The sequence below is a fragment of the Jaculus jaculus genome, chromosome 5 (assembly GCF_020740685.1).
Source record: "Jaculus jaculus isolate mJacJac1 chromosome 5, mJacJac1.mat.Y.cur, whole genome shotgun sequence".
Classification (NCBI taxonomy): Eukaryota; Metazoa; Chordata; class Mammalia; order Rodentia; family Dipodidae; genus Jaculus; species Jaculus jaculus.
In genome coordinates this window covers 174472187-174495854 of record NC_059106.1, presented here as the reverse complement: position 1 = coordinate 174495854, position 23668 = coordinate 174472187, and the positions used below count along the sequence as shown (strand labels likewise).

The following is a 23668-nucleotide window of genomic DNA, read 5'->3' as shown; positions in this document are numbered from 1 at the left end:
TTTCCAGCCCTTATCATTTTTCTTGTTTCTAAGTTACCTGGTCTTTTATAATTCGTATTGTAAATTTCAACTTTATGTAATAAACAATGTTCCTACAAACTCATGTTTCAGTAGAGATACTTTGAGAGGACATCAATGGATTTTGTGGTGTGTGTATATTTACACACACACAGTTATTCTCAGGGATCTTCAGGGAATTGGTCCCAGGACTCTTCTCTTAGGATACCAAAATCTAAGGAGGTTCAAGTCCCTTATATGAAGTAGCAAAGTTTTTGCGTATAACCTACATATAGCCTCCTTTATACTTTAAATCATCTCTAAATTACATATAATTCCTAATACAGTATAAATGCTATATAAATATATAAACTGTTCTTATACTGTATGCTTAGGAAGTAATGTCAAAAGTCTAAATGTTCAGAAGATTTGAAGATTTTTCCTTTCTTTTGTGCTTTTTCTTTTTTTCCAAGGTTGGGCCTTACTGTAGCCCAGGCTAACTTGAAACTCACTCTGTACTCCCAGGCTAGCCTTGAACTCACAACAGTCCTCCTACCTCTGCCTCCCGAGTGCTGGCTTCTTTTTTTTTTCTTTTTTCTTTTTCTGATCTCATTCTAGCCTAGGCTGACTTGGAACTCATTTGTGGTCCCACGCTGGCCTCTAGCTCACTCTGGCGTGCTGGGATTAAAGGCGTGCGCCACCAAACCTGGCTTCTTGTATAGTCGTGCTGAAGGTTGGACAGCTGGGCCTGGTGCTACTCGCACCCTACCACTCGGCCACAGCTTCCGCCTCCACCTGCCTGACTTTCTCCCCCCGGGAGGAGGAGGTAGAGCATCTTCCTAAGTCACCCAGGCTGCTCTTGAGCTTGTGCTCTCCTCTTTCAGCCCTCTGAGGAGGGTTACAGGCCTAATTGTTAGGTGGTTTTGAGACAAAGCAGATGCTAACAGAGAAGTAAGTTTGCCAGAGGGCTTTGCAGCTGCAAGGACAAACTCCTTATTGACCTGGGAGAAAGAGGCCTTGCATTGCCTATGTTTATCAGCTTTGCCATAATAAACATGCTTGACTGGGTGCTTTGTGTAGTCAAGCTGCTGTTAGCACAGTTCAGATAGGGGATGGTCTTTGACACCATGATGCCCCCGTGCCCCCCATTTTTAACTGTTTTTATTTTATCTTTTAGTGTTTTATGACAGTGTTTCATTAATTTGCCCAGGCTGACCTTGAATTCACTTTGTAGCCCAGGCAGGTCTTGAACTTGTGATCTTTCTGCTTTTGCTAGGATTAAAGGTCTGTGCCACCAGGCCCAGTTGTGTCAGCTGTGTTGATTTGTTTTGATGTGAGACATTTTTTTGTGTATGAGTTTTTTAAAAACTTTATTTATTTGACAGAGAGAGAGAGAATGAGAGAATGGGTGCGTCAGGTACCAACAAACTTCAGACGTGTGTGCCCCCTTGTGCATCTGGCTAACTTGGGTCCTGGGAATCAAACCTGAGTCCTTTGGCTTTGCAGGCAAACGCCTTAACTTCTAAGCCATCCCTCCAGCCCCTTTATGTGGTATTTTGAGGTAGGGTCTTGCTCTAGCCCAGGCTGACCTGGAATTCACTCTACTCTCAGGTGGCCTCAAACTCACAAACTCCTTGTACCTCTGCCTCCCCACTGCTGGTATTAAAGGCATGTGTTACCATGCCCAGCTTGAAACTTTTTTTCTCTCTGACAAACTCAATCTAGTTTTAGTATCAGATGATAATCTCTAGGAATAAATTAAATCTACAAAAATTTACTATTCATTGGAGCTTGATGTTCTTTCTCTTTGTAGCAACTAATATATTTTCGGATCTTATTAAGATTGTTTTGTCTTCCTTTTGCAGGAGAAGAATTAGAATACGAATTTGATGAACAGGGACATAGCACTTGGCTCTGTAGGGTGAGGTATGTTTTCTTTTTTTCTTCTTTTAGATATTTCTTGAGGAAGGGTCACATGTAACCCATGCTGGCTTCAAACTTGGAATCGTCCTGCCTTGTGCTTCCCAAGTGCTGGGCTTATGAAATTGTGTTTTTTTTAATATTCAAAACAATTTTTTTGTTGTTTATTTGTTTATTTGAGAGCAACCGATGGAGAGAGAAAAAGGCACAGAGAGAGAGAGAATGAGCATGCCAGGGCCTCCAGCCACTGCAAACAAACTCCAGATGCATGTACCCCCTTGTGTATCTGGCTAACATGGGTCCTGGGGAATCGAGCCTTGAACCAGGGTTCTTATGCTTCACAGGCAAGCACTTAACCACTAAGTCTGGTATTTTTTATTTTTAATTAATGTCCATATCTGGAAAGTGGCCAATTTCAATTTAATTTATGGTTGTACCCACTTTGGGCCAAAGAATAACTTAATCTTTTTAGGGGGCTGGGGGGTTGAGCTAGGGTCTCACTCTAGTCCAAGCTGACCTGGAATTCACTATATAGTCTCAGGGTGGCCTCAAATTCACAGTGATCCTCCTACCTCGGCCTCCCAAGTGCTGGGATTAAAGGCATGTGCCACCAACCTCAATTTGATAGTAACTTTAATCTTAATTTTAGGCTATTCCTGACCCTGGGCCTTGAAAGTTTAGTAACCCAGTATTGGGAAATGGGGTTAAATGAATGAGGTGAAAGACAGTGATTTGAGGTCCAGTCTTGATGAGAGAAGGAAATTAACTGAGAGGTTGGAAAGCCATATAAAAAATATGATTCATCACAGCATAGTAGCTGTTTTCATGAGAATTGGAGCTGTATTTTGTACAAACCAATGCAGATTACCTGTGGATGACTCAACTGGGAAGCAGCTTGTGGCTGAGGCCATTCACTCAGGAAAGAAGAAAGAAGCAATGATCCAGTGCTCTCTGGAAGCTTGCCGGATCCTCGACACACTGGGATTGCTGCGGCAGGAAGCAGGTCAGCATATGGGAGTCACTTTTTCTTTTTAAAAATTTTCTTTTTATTTATTTGAGAGAGTGTGAGAGAAAGAAGCGGGGATGGGGGGGGGGGGAAGAATGGGTATGCCAGGACGTCCATCCATTGTAAACGAACTCCAGATGCATACATCAACTTGTACCTCTGGCTTACATGGGTTCTGGGGAATTGAACCGAGGTCTTTTGGCTTTGCAGGCAAACACCTTAACCACTAAGTCATTTCTGCAGCCCCTTCTTTTTTCTTTTCTTTTTCTTTTTCTTTTCTTTTTTTTTTTTCTTGAGGTCGGGTCTCGCTCTAGCCCAGACTGACCTGGAATTCACTATGTAGTCTCAAGGTGGCCTCACACTCATGGTGATCCTCCTACCTCTGCCTCCCAAGTGCTGGGATTAAAGGTGTGTGCCATCATGCCCAACTTCACCTTTTCTTTGACAAAAATGAAGGAAGGAAAATACAACAAAAAGAATAGTATAATTTCTTTACAGGAAGAATATATACATTGTACACCATTTATAAATGGAAGGAAAAGTTCCCTATCTCAGTTTATCTAAGTTGTTCCAAACATTTTTTAAAAAATATTTATTTATTTGACAGAGAGTGAAAATGGGTGTGCCAGGGCCTCTAGCCACTGTTAACGAATTTCAAATGAGTGCACCAACTTGTGCATTTGGCTTTATGTGGGATACTGGGGAATCAAACCTGGGTCCTTTGGCTTTGCAGGCAAGTGCCTTAAACATTAAGCCATCTCTTAAAGCCCTCCCTCTTATTTTTGAGAAATGGCCTCATGTAGCCCAGACCAACTTCAAACTTGCTATGTGGCCAAGGGTAGTCTTGCACTTCTTGTTGTTTTTAATATTTTATTTATTTATTAGAGAGAGAAAAAGAGAGAGAATGAATGGGTACACCATGACCTACAGCCATTGCAAATGAATTCCAAATGCTTGTGCCACCTTGTGCATCTGGCTTCTGTGGGTCCTGGGTAATCAAACCTGGGTCCTTAGGCTTCACAGGCAAGTGCCTTAACCACTAAGCTATCTTTCCAGTCCTGGTCTTGAATTTGTAATCCTCTGTGTCTACCTCCCAAGTGCTGGGATTATAGGCAGGCCCCATCATGCCTGGCTTATCCAGTGCTGAGGATCAAACCTAGGGCCTTGTGCCTGCTACCAACTGAGTACATCTCTAATCTCTGGGTTTTCTTTTTGTTTGTTTGTTTCTTTTTAAAAATATTTTTTATTTAATTTTATTTAAGAAAGAAAGAAAGGCAGAGAGAGAGAAGGAGGAAGGGATGGAGGGAGGGAAAATGGGCATGCCAGGGCCTCAAGCCATTGCAAACAAACTGCAGACCCATGTACCACCTTGTACATCTGGCTTATGTGGGTACTGGGGAATTGAACCTGGGTCTTTAGGCTTTGCAGGCAAGTGCCTCCAGCCTTTTTTTTTTTTTTTTTTCTTTGAGGTAGGATCTAACTGTAGCTCAGGCTGACCTGGAATTCACTGTAGTCTCAGGGTGGCCTCAAACTCATGGCAATCCTCCTACCTCTGCCTCCCAAGTGCTGGGATTAAAGATGTGTGCCACCATGCCTGGCTAATTGTTTTTTTTTTTTTTTTAATTTACATTGTTACTAATCCTTTGACCTTTAGTATCTAGGAAAAGGAGAGCCAAGAACTGGGAGGAAGAAGATTTTTATGATAGTGATGATGACACATTCCTTGATCGGACTGGCCTAGTTGAGAAGAAACGACTAAACCGCATGAAGAAGGCTGGGAAGATTGATGAGAAGCCAGAAACCTTTGAATCACTGGCAAGTTTGTTCAGAGGAGTAGCTGGGCTAATTTGTTTTTCTTTTTTTGCTTTTTCAAGGTAGGCAGATCTGGAACTCACTATGTAGTCTTAGGGTGGTCTCAAACTCATGACTATACCCCTCCCTCTGCCTCCTGAGTGCTGGATTAAAGGCTTGTACTACCATACGCAGCTTTTTTTTTTAATAAGATAATGTGTTACTTAAATCTGTTTTATGGGCATTTAATTTGTAAGATGGTAGCATAGAAAACCTGTAGTGAGGTATAACTTTTGTAGTTTCTCAACTAGTTTTACCCATATCGGGAAGAAAATTTGACTCACTGCTAGAGACTTTCCTTCAGGTTGGTATTGATTGATTAACAAACATTCTTTGGATATGAGATTATTCCCCCAAAAGAAAAAAGTCCAAATTGGGGCCAGGTGTGGAGGTGCATGCCTTTGATCCCAGAATTTTGGAGGCAGAGGTAGGAAAATTGCAGTGAGTTAAAGGCCACCTTGAGACTATAGTGAATTCCAGGTCAGCCTGGGCTAGAGTGAGACCCTACCTTGAAAAGCCACAAAAATTGGGCGGCAGCAGCAAATTTGACTTTAGGATTGTGGCATTTAAAGGAACATAGTGTGGTATAAGCATGGAACAGTATATCCTTCATGAAATTGCCATAAGGTGCTGGCATTTAACAGCTTAACACATCCAACATTTTTGGATTAAAAGTAAATGTAAGTGCTTTTAAAAAAATAGTTATTAATTCTATTTAAGCCTGAGTTCTTTAATTCATAAGTTATTCAGCTAAACTGAAATAAACAAATGAACAGTATCAACTCCATAAGGACCAGATTAATTAGAATTCCATAAGGACCAGATTAATTAGGTGGACTTTGGAATTAACCATCTTAAAAATTTTAAGTGGTGAAAATAGGAAGAAGATAAACATAGTTTGAAAAGAGGAAAAATTAGGTAACCTTGTTTATTTGTGTGTGTAGGTTGCAAAGTTAAATGATGCTGAAAAGGAGCTCTCTGAAATTTCTGAGAGGCTCAAAGCCTCAAGCAAAGGTAAGGTTATCATCAAATATATTTTTCTTTTCTTTTAATTTTTAATTTTAAGAGAAGAAAGAGAGAGAGAGAATTGACATACCATGGCCTCAGCCACTGCAACTTAGTGGGCATGTGCAATCTTACACTTGCCTCACCTTTGTCTTATGTGGGAATCTGGAGTCTCAAACATATGGGTCCTTAGGCTTTGCAGGCAAGTGCCTTAACCACTAAGCTATCTCTCCAGCCAGAAGTAACATTTTAGAGCTAGAGAAAACACTGCAAATGGTTTGGGCTAGCCTCTTTTTATTTAATAGTTAAGGGAAATGAAGCCTACTGAGATAAATCACTTTCTGAGTTCTCACAGCTGTGATATTTCTTTATTTCCAGTGTTAGTGGTGATCTTTGCTCAGCTTTTTGTTAGTGATTTCTCAATGAAATCTCTGGGGCCATTTTTCTGTTAGTGACTCTGCAATGTCTGGGGCCATCTTTCTAAATCTACATTATGTCTCTTTGGACAGCTGTATCAGACACCCCCTGTCAGGATTCTTTAGACGCGTTCATGTCAGACATGAAGGCAGGGAGCACGCTAGACGGGGTGTCGAGGAAGAAACTCCACCTGAGAACCTTGGAACTGAGGAAAGAGCAGCAGAGACTGAAAGGGCTAATAAAAATCGTAAAGCCGGCAGAGATTCCTGAACTGAAAAAGTAAGTGGTTATAATATTAAGTTTTAAATGAGCTTGGTAGCATATGTAGTACTTTGTATTATTTTTATTTTCCATGTGTATATGGGGGGGGGGTTGTTCATTGGCATCTTTGATTGCTGTCCACTTGCATTCTTTTTAAAATAAATTTCTTTGAGGCAGGGTCTCTTGCCACTGCAGATGAACTGCCAGACTGCATACTGTTAGACGAGCTGGCCTTGGGTTTCACATTCCCCTGGCTCCACCTCCCATTGTAGGCACATTGGAATCACACACAGGTGCAGGCTCTACTTTGCACCCAGCTTCATGTGGGCACTGGGGAATTGAACCTAGGCTGGTAACTTTTTAAACAATTGCCTTTATCTGCTGAGTCATATTCTTTGAGATAGGAGATCTTACTGAACCTAGAGCTTACCCAATCTACTGGACTAGCTAGCCAGTAACCCCAGAGATTCTCTGTGTCTCCCTCGTCAGGAATGGGAGTATCCATGATGCCTGACATTTTACATGAGTACTGGGATTAGAGCCCTCTTCCTAGCTCTGAATGATTTCCTTAAGATACTTTATTGCCAGGCGTGGTGGCGCACACCTTTAATCCCAGCACTTGGGAGCAGAGGTAGGAGGATTGCCGAGAGTTTGAGGCCACCCTGAGGCTACATAATGAGTTCCAAGTCAGCCTGGACTAGAGTGAGACCCTACCTCGAAATAAAAACAAAAAACAACAACAAATATGTATATATTTTATTTGCAAGGAGAATGAGAGAATGGGCACCCCAGGACCTCTTGGCACTGCAAACAAACTCTAGATGTATGTGCCATTTTGTACATCTGGCTTTTTGTGGGCTCTGGGGAATCAAACCTGTAGCAGCAGGCTTTGCAAACAAGTGCCTTTAACTGCTGAGCCATCTCTCCTGCCCATATCTTCTTATTTTAAGGTCTTGCTGGCCTGAAACTTAAGATTCTCTTTTCTGAGCTTCTTGAACACATCTCTTGTTTTTGCTGTTCTCTCCCCACATCCAATTTCTTCTTTTCTTTTCTTTTCTTTTTTTTTTTTTTGAGGTAGGGTCTCACTCTAGCCCAGGCTGACCTGGAAGTTACTATGTAGTCTCAGGGTGGCCTCGAACTCACAGTGATCCTGCTACTCTGCCTCCAGAGTGCTGGGATTTGAGGCGCGCACCCACATGTCCGGCTCCAGTTTCTTTCTTGTTACTCTTCTTCAGCTTTACTCTGCAGGCTTCGCTTCCTGCTCTCCAGCCTCTGAGAACACCAGCAGCCTCCACAGGCGCAGTGTCTCTCACTACACAGGAAGGCTAGCCTACCTTGCTTTTTCCTGTGCATGCACTTTTTTGTTTATAATGTCAGTGCTCAGAGCTATTGCCCATGACTGTGATAGATGTGAATTCCAGATAGGTAAGGCACTTTCTCAGAGGAGGTGGCCATCATGCTTACAACATGGATCATCTCTCCTGCTGCTTAATGGAGATGAGGTCATGCTTATATATTTTCCTTTGCCAGTAACCTCTGTACCGTAGTCATCATTTGATAAATGTGAAGTATGTTAGAAATTGCTAGACTCAGGGAACTGCCTCATCTTGACATTAATAGCTGTGTCTGACAGTCAGTACTATCATTGTTTAGACTCTGCTGTCCTTTGTCTTGTTATATGCTCAGATACTCACTTTGTGGTAATTTTTGTTTTGTCGGGTGTTTCTTTCTTATTTTCATGGTATTTTGTTTGTTTTTGAGGTAGGGTGTTGCTGTAGCCCAGGCTAACCTGGAATTCACTCTGTAGTTTCAGGGTGGCCTTGAACTCATGGTGATCCTCCCACTTCTGCCTCCTGAGTGAGTGCTGGGACTAAAGGCGTACCACCATGCCTGGCTTCATGGTATTTTTATGATAAAACATTGGACTTACTGGAATAATTATAATTGTTCCTTTTTTCTTAGAACAGAACCTCAGACCACAGATGCAGAAAACAAAGCCAAAAAACTTACGTTGCCTCTTTTTGGTGCCATGAAAGGAGGGAGCAAATTCAAATTAAAAACTGGAACAGTTGGGGTAAGTTGTGAGTTAGGGTATTAAGATTTCACTCTTGTCATCTCTGAGCTACTTTTACTTTCTTTTAAAAGTTCAAAGGAGGACTGGAGAGATGGCTCAGTGGTTAAGTTGCTTGCCTGCAGAGCCTAATGACCTGAGTTTGAATCCCCAGTATCCACGTGGAGCCAGATGTACAAAGTGGTGCATGTATCTGAAGTCTCCTTGCAGTGGCTAGAGGCCCTGGTGTTCCCCTTCTCTCTCTCTCTCTCTGTCTTCTATTTTTCTGTGTTTACAAATAAATAAACAAAATTAAAGGAAAAGAAAGTTTAAAGGAGCTAGGTATGGTGGCTCATGCCTATAATCCCAGCCCTTGGGAAGCTCTGAGTTTGAGGTCAGTCTGGGGCTACAGGATGAGTTCTAGGTCAGCCTGGCTGCTCTGAGACCCAAAAAACCAAGGGGTAAGAGACTGGAAAGATGACTCAGGGTTAAGGTACTTGAGTGCTAATGACCTGGGTTCTATTCCCCAGTGCCCATGTAAAGTCAGGTGCACAGAGTGGCGCATGCATCTGGAGTTTGTGGTGGCTAGATGTCCTGGCATGCTCCTGTCTCTCTCTGTCTCCTTGCTAATAAGTAAATACAGTAAAATTTAAAAAACAAACAAACAAACAAACAAAAAACAAAAAACAGCTCTCTCTGCCCAGGTCACCTTTGTTTGCTTTGCTTCCAGGCTCAGTAGCCTGCACAACAACAACAAAATAATAATTAAAAAAAAAAAACCAAACCAAACCAAACAAAACAGGAACTTCTCTCTGTTCTGCTCTGCTTGGCCTGTCTACTTCTGTTCACCAGGGCAGCAAGGATACACATGAGGCCGGCTTCCCTTTCACCCTGGCTGGGGTGGATGGGGGGAAGAGCAAAAAACTCTTTCTTGGTTTGCATGGCTTTTCTGTTTGTCTCTGCTTTATAGTTTGGGGTAACTTTTCTCTTTGATTACATGCATGATTTTCCTCTGTTTTCTGAATTTACACGGGCAGGCTCTTCCTGGGTTCCCACATAAGCTCCTTTCCACGTGTTTACAGCTACTCTAATTTCTCTGTAAAAGCTCAGTTTCATGGGGTGTGGTGGTGCATGCCTTTAAGGATCATTGTGTGTTAGAGACCAGTCTGAGACTATATAGTAAATTCCAGGTCAGCTTGGGCTAGAGTGAGACCCAACTTGACCCCACCCCCCAAGAAAAAAAGAAAGAACAAGCAAAACACAAAACCCCTTTTTTCCAGGTGTGTATGGTGGCTCATACATGTAGTCCCAGAATTTAGGAGGTTGAGACAAGAGGGTTGCCAAGATATTGAGCCCAGCCTGGGCTGGAGAGATGGCTTAGCAGTTAAGCGCTTGCCTGTGAAGCCTAAGGACCCTGGTTTGAGGCTTGATTCCCCAGGACCCATGTGAGCTAGATGTACAAGGTGGCACATGCATTTGGAGTTCATTTGAGTGGCTGGAGGCCCTGGCACACCCATTCATATTTCTCTCTCTGCCTCTTTCTATCACAAATAAATAAATAAAAGTAAAATATTTCAAAAATTGTAAAATCAAGGAATACCTTAATACCTTCTTGCTATTCCAAAAATATGACTTATTTTTTTTCTAAGTACTTACATTGTTTTGTTTATTTATTGATTGATTTCTTTAGACAAGATTTCACTGCCCAGGTTGATCTAAGCTTCCTGAATGCGAGGATTACAGAAATATGCTTCTATGCCTGATACCTTTAAGCACTTTATTTTTACTTTTTTAAAGAATTTTTGTTGTTGTTGTTGTTCATTTTTATTCACTTATTTGAGAGTGACAGCAAAAGAGGCAGATGGAGAGGATGGGCACGCCAGGGCCTCCAGCCACTACAAACGAACTCCAGACGTGTGCGCCCCCTTGTGCATCTGGCTAATGTGGGTCCTGGGGAATGGAGCCTTGAACCAGGGTCCTTAGGCTTCACAGGCAAGCACTTAACCGCTAAGCTATCTCTCCAGCCCTCTTTTTTCTTTTTTGGCTTTTTGAGGTAGGATTTTGCTTTAGCCCAGGCTGACCTGGAATTCACTATGTAGTCTCAGGGTGGCCTTGAACTCACAGTGATCCTCCTACCTCTGCCTCCTGAATGCTGGGATTAAAGGCGGCATGCCTGGCTTTTATTTATTTATTTAAAGTTTATTTATTTATTTGAGAGAGTCAGAGAGAAAGACAGAGAGAATGGGAGCACCAGGGCCTCCAGCCACTGCAAACAAACTCCAGGCACATGTGCCACCTTGTGCACATGGCTTATATGGGTCCTGGGGAATTGAACCTTGGTCCTTTGGCTTTTTGGGCAAAAGCCTTAACAGCTAAGCCATCCCTCCAGCTTGGTTGGTGGGTGGGTGGGTGGGTGTGTGTGTGTGTGTATGTATGTATGTATGTATGTATGTGTATTTTTGAGTCTTGCTCACTATATAGCATCAGGGCAGTGTCAAACTCATGGCTATCCTCCTTACTGTGCCTCTTGAGTTTTAGGATTAAAGGCATGTTCCACCACACCCGGTTCCTTTAAGGATTTTATTGAAAGGTTTTTATTAGATTATGTGGCCTTGGAACTACACAGCTGAGACAGGAGAATCACTTGAGCCCAAAAATTTGAGAACAATCTGGTCTCAACATAATGAGACCCCATTTCCTTTATGTATGTTATATATAAAACCTTATTCTTCAAGAAATGATGCCTTCTTTTTTGTTTTCTTGAAATTATGTTGAAAGTATAGAAACAACGTTGGGCAGAGTGGGGCACACACCTATAATCCTAAGATTGGGAAGCAAAGGCAGGAGGATTGCTGGAAGTCTTCATGATTTCTTCCTTGGGGAGTGTGTATTCTTTAATCATTTATTTTTATTGTATTTATTTGAGAGAGGGACAGAAAAAGAGGCAGACAGAGAGTGAGAGAATGGGTGTGTCAGGGCCTCCAGCATTGCACTATTGCATACAAACTCCAGACACATGCACCATTTTGTGCATCTGGGTTCACATGGGTACTGGAGAATCAAACCCATGCTGTCAGTCTTTGCAAGCAAGTGACTAACTGCTGAGCCATGTCTCCCAACCTGGGAGTGTGTTTTTGATTTACTACCTAAGAGATTTTGTAATAAAAGGCAAACTGCACAATCAATAAGAGTTTTCCAGCTCAGGGTCTGGAAAGATGGCTTAGTGGTTAAGGCGCTTGCCTGCAAAGTCTAAGGACCCAGGTTCGATTCTCCAGTACTCACGCGAGCCAGATGCACATGGTAGTGCATGCATCTGGAGTTTGTTTGCAGTGACTAGAGGTCTTGGTGTGCCCAGTCTCTCTCTTTCTGCCTCTTCCTCTTCCTCTCTTAAATAAATAAATAAAATAGAATAAAATATTTTAAGAAAAAGAGCTGGGCGTGGTGGCACATGCCTTTAATCCCAGCACTTGGGAGGGAGAGGAAGGTGGATTGCTATGAGTTCGAGGCCACTCTGAAACTATATAGTCAATTCCAGGTCAGCCTTGGCTAGCGTGAGACCCTGCCTCAAAAAAACCAAAAAAAAAAAAAAAAAAAATTTAAGAAAGAGTTTTCCAGTTCAGATAAGAGTGGGAGGAAGAGCAATGGAGTGAGACACCAAATATCTGCTCTGGCCATGGCAGGGGAGCACTACCCAACACACACAAAGGCACATGTACACATCACACACAAGCAAAAAACAAAAACAAAAAAAACCTCCTTGTTCATGGTTTTATTTCCCTCAAAGAAGTTGCCCCCTAAGCGTCCAGAACTCCCTCCAGCTTTAATGAGAACAAAGGATGAACCTGAAGTAGAAGAGGAGGAGGAAGAGGAGGAAGAGGAGGAGAAAGAAAAGGAACAAGAAAACAAAATGGAGGATGGAAGCAGTCAATTGCTGCAGGAGACAGAGACCGAGCCAGAAGCAGCAGTGCATGACCCAAGCACTTCCAGTGATCTTACATGTCCTAAGGAAACAAAAAGCAATGGTAATGTTTTTTCTTCTCACTAGCCTTCTCTGATTAGTGGAGCCATTGTATTTATGGGTAGGAAGCCAAGTATGATGGTTCATACCTATAAGCCTAGCTCTTGGGAGGCTGAGTTAGGAAGATTACTGTGTTTTCAAGGCCAGCCTGGGCCACAGAATGAGTTCCAGATCAGTCTAGGTTAGAGTGAGCCCCTGCCTCATAAAAGAAAAGAGCTGGAGAGATGGCTCAGTGGTTAAGGCAGTTGCCCGCAAAGCCTAATGACCTGGGTTCAGTTTCCTAGAACCCATGTAAAGCCAGATGCACAAAGGTGCACATGCTCATGTGGAGTTCGTTTGCAGCGGCTGGAGGTCCTGGCACGCCCATTCTCTCCCTCTCTCTCTGCTTACAAATAAATAAATAATGATTAAAATTAAGAAAAAAAGAGAATATATGGGTAGGGTTAACAGCAAAACCAGTTCTCATACATACACACACACACACACACACACACACACGTAGTTTATTTTTCTTTCTTTATTTTTTTTAATTTTAAATATTTATTTATTTATTTATTTATTTTTTTTTTTTTTGGTTTTTCGAGGTAGGGTCTCACTCTGGCTCAGGCTGACCTGGAATTCACTATGTAGTCTCAGGGTGGCCTTGAACTCATGGTGATCCTCCTACCTCTGCCTCCTGAGTGCTGGGATTAAAGGCGTGCGCCACCACACCCGGCGAAATTTTTTTTTTTTTACATAGTTTATTTTTCTTTGAGAGAGAGAAATAGGCAGGTAGAGAGGGAGAGAATGGGCGTGCCAGGACCTCCAGCCGCTGCAAATGAACTCCAGATGAGCATGTGCACCTTTGTGCATCTGGCTTACATGGGTCCTGGGGAATCGAACCCGGGCCCGTTGGCTTTGCGGGAAAGTGCCTTAACCACTGAGCCATCTCTCCAGCCCCCAAATTAATTCTTATCTGTGCACTTTTGACTTTGTAAACTTTGTAGTAAAGAAATGTACTTTCTTGGTCTCCTTTGACAAATCATTACATTTCCTTTGCAAATTAAAGACAGGCATTTTCAGTCTGTTCCAGAATTACAGAAGATTGAAATCTGTGGAGTTTAAAGCCACAGCTGCTAAGAAATGCCAGAAATCTCCACCTCTCTTAATAAAGAGACAGAGCAGCAAGAGTGGGCCAGTTTATTTTTTATTTTTATTTTTTGGTTTTTCAAGGTAGGGTCTCACTGTAGCTCAGGCTTACCTGGAATTCCCTGTGTATTCTCAGGGTGGCCTCGAGCTCACAGTGCTCCTCCTATCTCTGCCTCCTGAGTGCTGGGATTAAAGGCGTGAGCAACCATGCCCGGCAAGAGGCAGTGTATTTTTAATCTTGCAAGGTTGGCACAGCCCAGGAAAAAAAAGTGGCACACACCTTTAATCCCAGTACTTGGGAGGCAGAGGTAGAACGATAGGCTGTGAGTTTGAGGCCAGCCTGGGACTACATAGTGAATCCCAGCTTAGCCTGGGCTAAAGTGAGACCCTACCTTGATAGACCAAAAAAAAAAAAGTGTTCTGTTGTTTGATCCTAGAAAGTAACTCTACAATCCTTGAACTCCCAGCCCTTCTTCCCCGCTGTCTGAATATTTGGGAGGTCTCTAGGGAGATAGCCCTCCCTGAGGTTCGTTAGGCATATTGTAGCTGACCTTGGTCATTTTCTTCCTTCTTTCCTCCCTCCCTCTCTCCTTCCTGTTTGCAGAGAGAGAAAAGAGAGACAGAATAGTCCTGAAGCTGCTGCAAATGAACTTCAGATTCATGCACCACTTTGTGCATCTGGCTTTATGTGGGTACTAGGGAATCAAACCTGGATCATTAGGCTTTGCAAGCAAGTGCCTTAACTGCTAAGCCATCTCTCCAGTCCTGACCTTTGTTCTGATTGTGCTTTCTGAAGACATGAGGTTTTTATCTATATATTGGGGCTTTGATAGCTTGACATGGGCATGCCCTGAGTTATTGCACAGCCTGCAAATTTCCACTGTGGACAAAGGAATGTAAATGACAGGGGTTCTGTACCTCTGGTTTGCTAAGTCTATAATGTCAAGCCTTATGTCATTCATATATATATGAATCCATGGACTTCATTATATCGTCTCAAGGTGGCCTCAAACTCATAGGAAATCCTCTACCTCTTCTTCCTGAGTGCTGAGGATTAAAGGCCTATGCGACCACGTACCTCTCATCTTTTTTTTGGGGGGGGGGGTCTTTTGAAATAGGGTCTCAGGCTAGCCTAGTCTGATCTAGAATTCACTGTGTAGCCAGGCTGGCTGGCCCCAAATTCATAGCAATACTCCTACTCCTACTTCTGTCTCCTGAGTGCTGGGATTAAAGGCATGTTCCACTATGTCTGGCTTACTCTCCCCACTCTTTTTTTTTTTTTTTTGGTTTTTTGAGATAGGGTCTCACTCTAGCCCAGGCTGACCTGGAATTCACTATGAAGTCTCAGGGTGGCCTTGAACTCACAGCAATTCTCTTACCTCTGCCTCCCAAGTGCTGGGATTAAAGGCGTGCACCACCACGCCCAGCACCCCCTCTCTTTTTTAATCATTTATTTATTTCGAAGAGAGTGAGCGAGCGAGCATGCTACAGCCTTTTGCCACTGCAAGTGAACTCCTGTTGCATGTGCCACTTTTCACGTCTTTATGTGGGTACTGGGCAATTGGACGTGGGCTGGGAAGCTTTACAAGCAAGCCCCTTCAACTGCTGAGCTGTCTCCCTAGCTCACATCTGTAATTGAAGCACTGGGAAGTGCCAGGCCAGCCTAGGCTGAAGTGAGATTCTGCCTCACAAAAACAAAAAGTTCTCATGGGAAATAGAGCATATAAGGAAAAAGTAAAATAATAACTGACATAAATATGTGTGGGAATGCATGCATATTTGCTCTCAAACATTGGGCCTGGGATGTATCCCTTCTGAGCCACCTTTAGGTGTTTCCTGTTTCTTTAGGAACAGAAGTTATTGTTTCCACATATGTGAGAGGGATGTCTTCTGTATTTGCCTTTTGGTTTGTTTAGTTATTGGCACAAATATCTTGTGTTGCCTGGCATGGTGGGGCATGCCTTTAGTTCCAGCACTAGGGAGGCAGAGATAGGAGGATTGTTGTGAGTTTGAGGATAGCCTTGGACTACAGAGTTATTTCCAGGTCTGCCTGGGCTAGAGTGAGACCCTTCCTCAAAAAATAAATAAACAAACAAACAATCAAAGAAAGCCTTGCCTTTCAAAAAAGACACTTATACATAGCTCCCCCAGGCCTAGTCATACCAGCAGGAAGAGGAACAATAATTAATATGTATATCACAGAGAATGGCCATACAGACGGCTAGGTCCATGCAGCATTCACCACCACAGCATAAGGGTGATGATATGCCTCCAGTTTTATGGCTTGTTTTTTTCCTATTTAAGAAAGAATGTTATATATATTTTTTCTTTTACTAAGAGGTATGGTGGTCCACCACATTTCTTAAGTTTTTATAAAAAAGATTTTGCTGGGCTAGGGAAATGGTTTAGTGGTTAAGGCACTTGCCTGAGAAGCCTAAGGACCCTGGTTCGATTCCCCAGGACCCACGTAAACCAGCTGCACAAGGGAGCACTTGTGTCTGGAGTTTGCAGTGGCTAGAGGCCCTGGTATGTCCATTTTCTCTTTCTCACTATCTGCCTCTTTCTCTCTCAAATAAATACATAAAATAAAATAAAGATTTTGCTGTTGTAAAAATAGAATAAATTAATAACTCTTGATACTTAGTGCTGTTTTGTTTTGTTTTTGGTAATATACTCACAGCTGGGCATGATAGCACATGCCTTTAATCTCAGCACTTGGGAGGCAGAGGTAGGAGACTGTGAGTTTGAGACCAGCCTGATACTACATAGTGAATTCCAGGCCAGACTGGACTAAAGTGAGACCCTACTTCAAAACCAAAACACCACCACCACCACCAACAAAAATACTCATGAAAGTAGAATGGAAAGGAGCAGGCTGGAGACTAAAGGTGCTTACCTCTAAAGTCTGCTGGCCCTGGCTTGATTTTCTAGTGTCCATGTAAAGCCTGATGGGCAAAGTGGCACATGTTTCTGGAGTTCTTTCTGTCTTTGCAAATAATAAAGCCAAAGAGTATGTACATTTCTTCTAATTTTTTTTTTGAGGTAGGGTGTGACGTCACTGTAGCCCAGGCTGACCTGGAATTTATTCTATATTCTCAGGGTGGCCTTGAACTCACAGCTGTCCTCCTACCTCTGCCTCCTGAGTGGTTGGGTTAAAGGCATGCACTACCACACCTGGCTAGAGTATGTATATATTATTTTTCTTTTCTTTTTTTGGCTTAAAAAAATTTTTTTTTAAATTATTTATTTATTTGAGAGAGAAGCAGAGAGAGACAGAGAATGGGCGTGCCAGGGCCTACAGCAGCTGCAACCCAGACATAGGCACCACCTTGTGCATCTGGTTTACGTGGGTCCTGGGGAATCAAACCTTGGTCCTTTGGCTTTGCAGGCAAGCGCCTTAACCACTAAGCTATCTCCCCAGGCCCCTCCCCCTTTTATTTGTTTTGGCTTTTTGAGGTAGCCCAGGCTGACCTGGAATTCACTATGTAGTCTCAGGTTGGCCTCGAACTCATAGCAGTCCTCCTACCTGTGCCTCTTTAGTGCTGGGATTAAAGGCATGTGCCACCATGCCTGGCTTCATTTTTAAGGCTTTGGGTAAGTATTACCAATAAATTTTACTTCAAAGAGTTTTTTCAATGTCACTTTGTTGATCTGTCGGATTTCTTTAGGCATACTTACTGAAAACTTCAACATTAGTTGCAGCTGATGGTAGAAAATTGGATGACTACATATGCACATAGCTTCTCTTTTGTTTTTGTTTATAATCTGATACTACTTGTTTATAGAATGCCAAGTGGAACAAGACAAAGATTATCAAGAGGTGAACAAAGTAGCTTCATCACATGAGGAACCCTCAGGTAAGTAGGTTGCATTGCTGTTTTGCACAGAGATGCTACCCAGTTCATAAGGAGTGGGTGGGAAGCTGCCTCATAGGGCGTTACAGAGAGTGGGTATACAGATGTCTAGGTTCATGCAGCCACCAAAACCCTGAAAAAAATTGGAATGTATAAGAGGTTTGTGTTTGGTGCCATCTCATTTACCTTATTTATTTATTTATTTGCAAGCCGAGAGAGAAAATGGGCACACCAGGGCCTTGAGCCGCTGGAAATGAGCTGCAAATGCATGAGTGCCAGTTGGTGCATCTGGTTTTATGTGGGAAGTCAAACCTGGGTAGTTCCTTAATTGCTGAGTCATTACTCCAGCCCCTCATTTGCCTTTTTTAAACAAGATTTTTTTGCATGTGTGATTGTATGGGTGTGCCAGGGTTTCTTACCACTGCAAATGAATGCCAGGTGCATGCACTGCTCTGTGCATCTGGCTTTACATAGGTGTGGGGGCATTGAATCTGGGCCAGCAGGCTTTGCAAGCAAGTGCCTTTAATCATTGAACTGTCTCCCCAGTCATTTACCTTTCTTTCTCTCCTCTCCTATCTCCTGGTTCCATCTCTGCCCCAACAAAGCACCTAATACTTTAATGTTTCCCTTTGGCCATACAGAGGCCTTCCTAATTTTATATCTCCCACCATGGAAGTCATTCAAAAATCTATGAAAACAAGTTGATTGGAAGGTTAGCCTATTAGGAAGGTGGCCTTCTCTAGTTTTGACTGTTATCATTAAACTGTAAAATAGTAAAAGGAGTCTCATCATATTCAAGCTTATCAAATAGCTTGTTAGAAACATTAGTTAAGGAAAAATTCTCTCTTGTTTTAACTTTTTTAAAGAGAGACTATGAGTGGGTTAGGATTTCTTGATACTATACACAAAATCTGAAGACATGCACCACTTTGTGTGTCTGGCTTTTACACGGGTACTGGGGAATTGAACCAGGCTAGCAGGCTTTGCAAGGAAGAACTTTCAACCACTGAGCCATCTCCTCAGCCCAGAATTCTCTTTACAAAAATTTTTTGTTGATTTATCTATTTGAGAGTGACACACAGAGAAAGACACACAGAGAGAATATGGGTGCGCCAGGACCTCTAGCCACTGCAAACAAACTCCAGGTGCATGTGCCACCTTGTGCATCTGGCTTACATGGGACCTGGAAAATCAAACCTGGGTCCTTAGGCTTTGGAGGAAAGCACCTTAACCACTAAACCATCTCTCCAGCCCCAATTTTTTTTTTTTTTTAATTTTTTGAGGTAGGGTTTCACTTTAGCCCAGGCTGACCATTCTGTAGTCTCAGGGTGGCCTTGAACTCATGGTGATCCCTCTACCTCTGCCTCCCAAGGGCTGGGATTAAAGACGTGCGCCACTATGATCAGCTCTTAATACAGTTTTTGTAGCTGTAAATTTGTCACTGGTGTTTTCTTTAGTAATTATAACACTTTCTTAGAAATTTTCCTTTCTATATCATTTTTTCTGAAAATAGCTATTTTTCATTTTTTTCCTTCTTAAATTAGCATCAGAAAATGAATATGAGAAAAGCAGAAATGTATTGAAGAAAAAGAAAGCTCCTGGCCCAGGCAAAGTAAGTATTTTCTTGGAACTAAAAATGAGTCCCAGTTTCCTGAGGGTTGAATCTTTGGAGACTACCTTAGCAGAGTTTCCAGGAGCCTTAGCTGGATTATCTTTAACCTTTATTTTTGACTTCTCTACCTTTCCTGCTCATCTCCTGTAACTGTTCACATGCAAGCTTCTGCTTAATAATTTCTGAATCTTGTTTCATATTCTAGTAGGGCATTCAAAGACACTTGAATTACATGTTCTTATTGTCCTACTTTTATTATACAAAAACTGTAGTGAACACACCTACACATCAGGTTTTAGCCTCATGGAAATCACATCAGCATGTCGAGAGCTCCCTTCTGCATAGCTATGCCCTGTCTAACCAGATCTGTATTAGTGAACACCGAGCTTGTTTCTAGTCTTCTGTCTGCACTAGCACAGTAATAAAGAATCTTAGGCCGGGTGTGGTGGTGCACATCTTTAATCCCAGCACTCGGGAGGCAGAGGTAGGAGGATCGCCGTGAGTTTGAGGCCACCCTGAGACTACATAGTGAATTAGTGAATTCCAGGTCAGCCTGAGCCAGAGTGAGACCGTACCTTGAAAAACCAAAAAAAAAAAAAAAAAAAAAGAATCTTAGGTATATATAACTCTATGGGTGTGTCAGGCTCCCAGAGGTAGGATTGCTAAGTTGTGTCAGGAGGCTCTCAAGTCCATCCCAAGGTAATTTACAAAAAGGCTGAGGCCCCAGCATGTTGTACCTGCGGCTGTGGTGCACTCTACAGAGAGACTGCCAGGCAGAATCAGCAGTGGGAAAAGGCACCCAGGGCAACAGTGGGGCAAACCAAGTGCAAACTTCAGAAGAGCCCTATTGCAGTCAGAAATCACCTGACCAAGAGCAGCCCATGGGAAAAAAGATTTATTTTGGCTTATAGGCTCGAGGGGAAGCTCCTTGATGGCAGGGGAAAATGATGGCATGAGCAGAAGGTGGACGTCAACCCCTGGCCAACATAAGGTGGACAATAGCAATGGGAGAGTGTGCCAAACACTGGCAAGGGGACACTGGCTATAATACCCATAAGCCCACCCCCCCCCAAACAATACACCACCTCTGGGAGGTGTTAATTTCCAGTTGCCATCAGCTGAGGAGACTAGCATTCAGAACACGAGTTTATGCGGGACACCCGAATCCAGCCAGCACAGCCTTTTCCACTGTGAACAGGCAGGCTGTGCTTAATTCTGCAACAAGTCATGACAGATGTGAAGTACTGCTAACTGCAGAAGCTCACTACAGACTCAGTGCCAAAGATTTTTTTAAAACAATATTTCACTTATTAGAGAGAATGGGTGCACCAGGGCCTCCAGCCACTTCAAACCAACTCCAGATGCATGTACCACCTTGTGCATCTGGCTTCATGTGGGTACTGGGAATTGAATCCAGGTCCTTAGGCTTTGCATGCAAACACCTTGACCACTGAGCCATCTCTCCAGCCCAATGCCAAGGATTTTTCTTTAAATGACAATCTAACAGATTATCCAGCTTTTTTTTTTTTTTTGGTCATATTTATTTATTTATTTGAGAGTGACACACAGACAAAGAGGCAGATAGAGAGAAGGAGAGAGAATGGGCACGCCAGAGCCTCCAGCCACTGCAAACGAACTCCAGACACATGCGCCCCCTTGTGCATCTGGCTAATGTGGGTCCTGGGGAGTCGAGCCTTGAACCGGGGTCCTTAGGCTTCACAGGCAGGCACTTAATCGCTAAGCCATCCCTCCAGCCCTTTTTTTGTTTTTTTTGAGGTAGGGTCTCACTCTTAATTGAGGCTGACCTGGAATTCACTATGTAGTCTCAGGGTGGCCTCGAATGCTCAGTGATCCTTCTACCTCTGCCTCTCAAGTGCTGGGATTTAAGGCGTGCACCACCGCTCACAGCAGAGCCAAAGATTTTTGTTGGGAATTGATTATATATATATGCATTCCCTGCCCAACATATACTCAGGTTGCAGACTCATGGGAGGAAGCAGATGTTCAACATAAACCACATTGTGTATACAGTGGACATTCAGTGTCACTTAGGACAGTGGTCATCACCGTTCCAAAATTGAAATTCTAAGACTCCAGCCAAAGGCCAGACATACAGACTTTCAAAGAACAGCTACCAGGTTTGCCGAGAATTGCTGTGAGTTCAAGGCCACCCTGAGACTACTAGTGAATTCCAAGTCAGCCTGGGCTAGAGCGAGACCCTACCTCAAAAACCAACACACACACACACACACACATACACACACAACATTGCATTACTCTCACTAGCTGAAAAATCAGCTGTTGAGGTTTTTTTTGTTTTTTTTTTTTTCTTCCTGTAGGGTCTTACTTTAACCCAGGCTTACCTGAAATTCACTATGTAGTCTCAGGCTGGCTTCATATTTACAGTGATCCTGAGTTCTGGGATTAAAAGCATGTACCATGCCTGCCAATTTTTTTTTCTTTTTTAATATTTTTAATTGAGAGAGAGAAAGAAGCAGAGAGAGAGAATGAGTATGGGCACATCAGGAACTTTTGTGACTGCAAACAAACTCTGGACACATGCCTTTGCTTTATGTGGGTACTGGGGAAATCAAACCTGAGACATAAGGCTTTTCAAGAAAGTGCCTTTAACTGCTGTGCCATCTCTCTAGCCCTTTCTGAAGTTTTGTGGGGGAAAAAAAAATCAAGATCCAGAGAAGGTTTCCCCATATTGGTTACTAATGTCAGGAACATTGGTAGAAACTGTTCTCTCTTAGTTTTTGTTTGCTAACAAGCATGAGAATAATACACAATTCTGAGTCAGGCATGGTGGCTCACATCTATAATCTTAGCTTTTGGAAGCTGATACAGGAAGATCACAAATTTGGGCCAGTATGAGCTACAATAATGAGACTGACTAAAAAATATATATATATTTTGAGTAAAGTAATCTGCCTGTTCTTTTCAGTTTCCACCCATGCTTTCTTCCAAATATCCAGAAGATGACCCAGACTACTGTGTGTGGGTTCCGCCTGAAGGTATGTTGTTAGTTCTTCTAACATTCCTTTTTTATTTTTATTTGGATTTTTGAAATGGTCTCACTATAGGCCAGGCAGGTCTGGGGCTCTGTAGTTCCAGGCTGGCAGTTAAAGGTGTGTGTCGCCATGCCTGGCTCAAACCCAGAGCTTTGGGCCAGGTGAACACTTTACCAGTGCTGTAGCCCTAGCTCATATGTTGCCTTTTTTATGGCTATTGTTTCTAAGATACCAGTAATTGATAGAAAATTAGCTCCTTGCAGTACTTGCTTCCTATCTGTTAATAAATGTTGTTAGGGTAGAAATGATAAGAGACTACTTTTTGAAATTGTGTTAAGTAAATTTTGTCATAAATAATAAAATCTCCTTGCTTGCTTTTGGCCTACTGATGTCTGAATATTTATCCCTCTTGTTTGGAAGAAATGAATCTATTTCTTTTTTTTTTAAATATATTTTGATGTAGGTCAAAGTGGAGATGGCAGAACTCATCTTAATGACAAGTATGGCTATTGACAGCTTCAGAACCTCAGAGGAAGACCCTGTGGACCAAAGGATGTTAAGGGTGACCTGTCCCGTTGTATGCTGGAGAAGCTCACATGAGGGCTTATCCAACCTAATGACTGGCCTCTTCTATGCTCTTGGTTTCCTTAATTTATCCATCTGATGCTCCTATTTTGGTATTTATATTTACAAATGTTTGTGTATATATGTAAAAAGGGAACCGTATACTTTGAGAATTAGTAAAGTGAGACACATGAACCTATTATAAAATGAGGTGCTGATGTCCCTAATGTTGATTTAAGGTCAAAGGCTCTTTGATTAAATGCCTATGCTGGATGATTTACATACTGAAAATGTATGATCCTTGGGACCCAACATTGGGTTCCAAAACTGCTGACGCAAAACACAGCTCTCCCCTCAAAAGGAATAAGTGATAGTTTATTCTGGGCTAAATATAAATGATCATGGCTCAGGGACACAGATATAGGTTGCTACGGATCATGTAGTCCACTGTGAAGACAGTTACATGAGCTTTCATTAGTCACAGAATGAAAGAAGTCATACAACGTTCCTTGGCGGGAGCTCCAGGCAGGTGAATTAAAGCAGAGTGGACGGAAACTTTGATATGGAGGTCAGATGCTATCTTACGACATTCTTCTTAGCTTTTGGACTGGTGGAAGCCAGTAGTCTGCTGAGAATACATACTGTTTTAATGTTGTTTGTGGTTTTTTTTTAAATGCTTTAATTTTTACTTATGAGAGAAAGAATACATGGGCATACCGGGGCCTCTTGTCACTCTAAACAAACTCCAGATGCAGACACCACTTTGTGCATCTGGCTTTATGTGGGTATTGGGCAGCTGAACCCAAGCTGGCAGGTTTGCAAGTAAGTACCTTTAACTGCTGAGCCATCTCTCCAGCCTGTTTTTTTTTTAAACATTAAAAAATTTTTAAGTGTGTGTGTGTATGTGCGCGCGCGCACACGCGCGCATACCTGCCAGGGTCTCTTGCTAGTTTGTGTCTAGTTTTATGTGG

At 42.5% G+C, this 23668-nt stretch overlaps 1 protein-coding gene across 1 annotated transcript in view; it reads left to right on the top strand.

Annotated features, from left to right (window-relative positions):
- The window catches only part of LOC101615396 (solute carrier family 4 member 1 adaptor protein), a 29101-nt gene extending 5750 nt beyond the window's left edge, over positions 1-23351 (top strand). Inside the window, exons 4-14 of the mRNA XM_045149472.1 lie at positions 1863-1923; positions 2781-2920; positions 4578-4738; positions 5719-5788; positions 6289-6475; positions 8420-8531; positions 12292-12529; positions 17439-17510; positions 19052-19119; positions 22067-22136; positions 22597-23351. Coding sequence (XP_045005407.1) covers positions 1863-1923; positions 2781-2920; positions 4578-4738; positions 5719-5788; positions 6289-6475; positions 8420-8531; positions 12292-12529; positions 17439-17510; positions 19052-19119; positions 22067-22136; positions 22597-22646 — 1229 coding nt within the window. The 3' untranslated portion in view covers positions 22647-23351. The remainder of the gene's footprint in view (positions 1-1862; positions 1924-2780; positions 2921-4577; positions 4739-5718; positions 5789-6288; positions 6476-8419; positions 8532-12291; positions 12530-17438; positions 17511-19051; positions 19120-22066; positions 22137-22596) is intronic.
- Positions 23352-23668: the final 317 nt, after the last annotated feature.